At 47.8% G+C, this 2,490-nt stretch overlaps 1 protein-coding gene across 1 annotated transcript in view; it reads right to left on the bottom strand.

The window, feature by feature from the left end:
* LOC107569975 (signal peptide peptidase-like 2A) overlaps window positions 1-2,011 on the bottom strand; it is a 10,748-nt gene extending 8,737 nt beyond the window's left edge. Inside the window, exons 1-4 of the mRNA XM_016256155.1 lie at window positions 1,728-2,011; window positions 968-1,101; window positions 732-883; window positions 563-659 (exon numbers count right to left, since the gene is read on the bottom strand). Coding sequence (XP_016111641.1) covers window positions 563-659; window positions 732-883; window positions 968-1,101; window positions 1,728-1,907 — 563 coding nt within the window. The 5' untranslated portion in view covers window positions 1,908-2,011. The remainder of the gene's footprint in view (window positions 1-562; window positions 660-731; window positions 884-967; window positions 1,102-1,727) is intronic.
* Between the last annotated feature and the right edge of the window lie 479 nt (window positions 2,012-2,490).

Genomic DNA, 2,490 nt, shown 5'->3' with positions numbered 1-2,490 from the left:
GAGTGAGTGTGTGTGAGTGAGTGTGTGAGTGAGTGAGTGAGTGAGTGAGTGAGTGAGTGAGTGAGTGAGTGAGTGTGTGTGCGCGTATGAGTGTGTGTGTGTATGAGAGTGTGTGTGTGTATGAGTGTGTGTGTGCGTGTATGAGTGTGTGTGTGCGTGTATGAGTGTGTGTGTGCGTGTATGAGTGTGTGTGTGCGTGTATGAGTGTGTGTGTGCGTGTATGAGTGTGTGTGTGCGTGTATGAGTGTGTGTGTGCGTGTATGAGTGTGTGTGTGCGTGTATGAGTGTGTGTGTGCGTGTATGAGTGTGTGTGTGCGTGTATGAGTGTGTGTGTGCGTGTATGAGTGTGTGTGTGCGTGTATGAGTGTGTGTGCGTGTATGAGTGTGTGTGCGTGTATGAGTGTGTGTGCGTGTATGAGTGTGTGTGCGTGTATGAGTGTGTGTGCGTGTATGAGTGTGTGTGCGTGTATGAGTGTGTGTGCGTGTATGAGTGTGTGTGCGTGTATGAGTGTGTGTGCGTGTATGAGTGTGTGTGCGTGTATGAGTGTGTGTGTCTTCTGACCTGAGCGTGCTGCAGCCCAGTGCAGTCATCAGTGAATCCAGGCAGTTATAGAGCGCTGATGCTGACGCCAGGCAGAATATGACGATAATCACATAAACTGCAGGAGAAAGCAAGCATCAGTCACGCTGCTCGTGTCACTTCCTGCAGACAGTGAAGCAGTAGGACTCACCCAGCCAGCGGTAGAAGAAGTACATGAGCACCAGCATCACACACATCATGGCCACGAACAGCAGCACCTTCAGCGGAGAGTAGAGCGAGAGCTCGCTGCTGTCAGAGCGTCCCTCAGCCGCGTCACACACCGGACCCGAGGTCTGCTTCAGTCTGAGCGCACACACACACACACGTCCGTCCCATCAGCCAACACCTGATCAACATGAGAGCTAACGATGATGACGAGCAACTCACTTCTCAGCTGTGCCGCTCCAGAATCCACCCATCGTCACCGTAAACACGGCGAGCATCAGCATGACGATGATGCTGGCGTCAAACGGAGGAACGGGAGGAGCGTATAACCTCACCTGCATCCCCTGAGGAAACACCTGTGAGAGCAGACATCAACGGTTATTCAGCGCTGATTCTGTTACTGGACGGAAGACAGAGATCTGCATGTTTTCTGAAGGTAAACTTTAAACTTTTGTGAAGAAATGTAAGACTTTTTTAAGAGCAAGATAATGTCAGGAATAGACTGAAGAGAACAATACGTCAGAATGATCTCTAAATGTAAATGTTGTGTATAAGCAACACTTCAGACTGAAAATGCTACTTCCAACAGATCTCCATTACATTTTCATTCATTTTACACAAAGAAACATGTACTGAAATAACGTTTACTGTATCTTCAGATTACATGGCAAAAGCTGCTGCTCTTCCTCAGTATTTTTGTCTTATTTCCAGTGATAAATCAAGACACATTTACTGGAGAAACAAATGACTTAAAATAAGAAGTCTTGTTTTCTGAGAAACTGATCTAAATGAAGTGAGTTTATGATTAAAACAAGAACAAATATCTGCTAATGGACTCAGAAAAGTGAATCGACACTGAGCGGAAGTGAATCAATGAATTTTACAACACTAACACTGTTATTTTCTTGTTTCTCTCAGTGAAGCTGCTTTGAAACGATCTGTCCAGTGTGAAGTGCTGTAGAAGTAAGTGTGACATCTTCACCTGCAGAGCGTCCAGGACGTCCCGGTGTCTCACGAGGGCCAGAGGAATCTTCATCTTACTGAACACAGAGTTGTTTACAGACGGCGTCAGCATATTTTTAATGCTGGCGATCAGAAGTACAGATGCACCCAAATCCTGAGCGATCAGAGCCTTCTGACCGAAATCACAGCCGCCCCTCATCACCACCACAGCCTGACCCTTCAGAGAGTCCTGCTGACCCCTCACACACAGCTGACTGGAGGTCAGGTTCAGCAGCGGATAGGCCAACTGCGCGCGCGCACACACACACACACACACACACACACACACATTTAAAGGATATTAAAATAGAAACCATCATTTTATATCATCTCTGATGTGTGTCTCTGATGTGTGTGTGTGTGTGTCTCGGTGTGCCTCTGATGTGTGTGTGTCGGTGTGTCTCTGATGTGTGTGTGTGTGTGTGTCGGTGTGTCTGATGTGTGTGTGTGTGTCTCGGTGTGTCTCTGATGTGTGTGTCTCAGTGTGTGTGTCTCAGATGTGTATGTGTGTGTGTGTCTCAGTGTGTCTCTGTTGTGTGTGTCTCAGTGTGTGTGTCTCAGATGTGTATGTGTGTGTGTGTCTCAGTGTGTGTGTGCGCGTGTCGGTGTGTGTGTGTGTGTCTCGGTGCGTGTGCCTCGGTCTGTCTCTGATGTGTGTGTGTGTCTCTCTCTGATGTGCATGTGTCTCGGATGTGTGTGTGTGTCTCGGTGTGTGTCTCTGATGTGTGTGTGTGTCTCTGATG

This window comes from Sinocyclocheilus grahami, unplaced genomic scaffold (assembly GCF_001515645.1).
Source record: "Sinocyclocheilus grahami isolate Dianchi unplaced genomic scaffold, SAMN03320097.WGS_v1.1 scaffold1400.1, whole genome shotgun sequence".
NCBI lineage: Eukaryota > Metazoa > Chordata > Actinopteri > Cypriniformes > Cyprinidae > Sinocyclocheilus > Sinocyclocheilus grahami.
The sequence above is the reverse complement of the archived record's forward strand: the minus strand, read 5'-3'. Positions and strand labels throughout refer to the sequence as shown.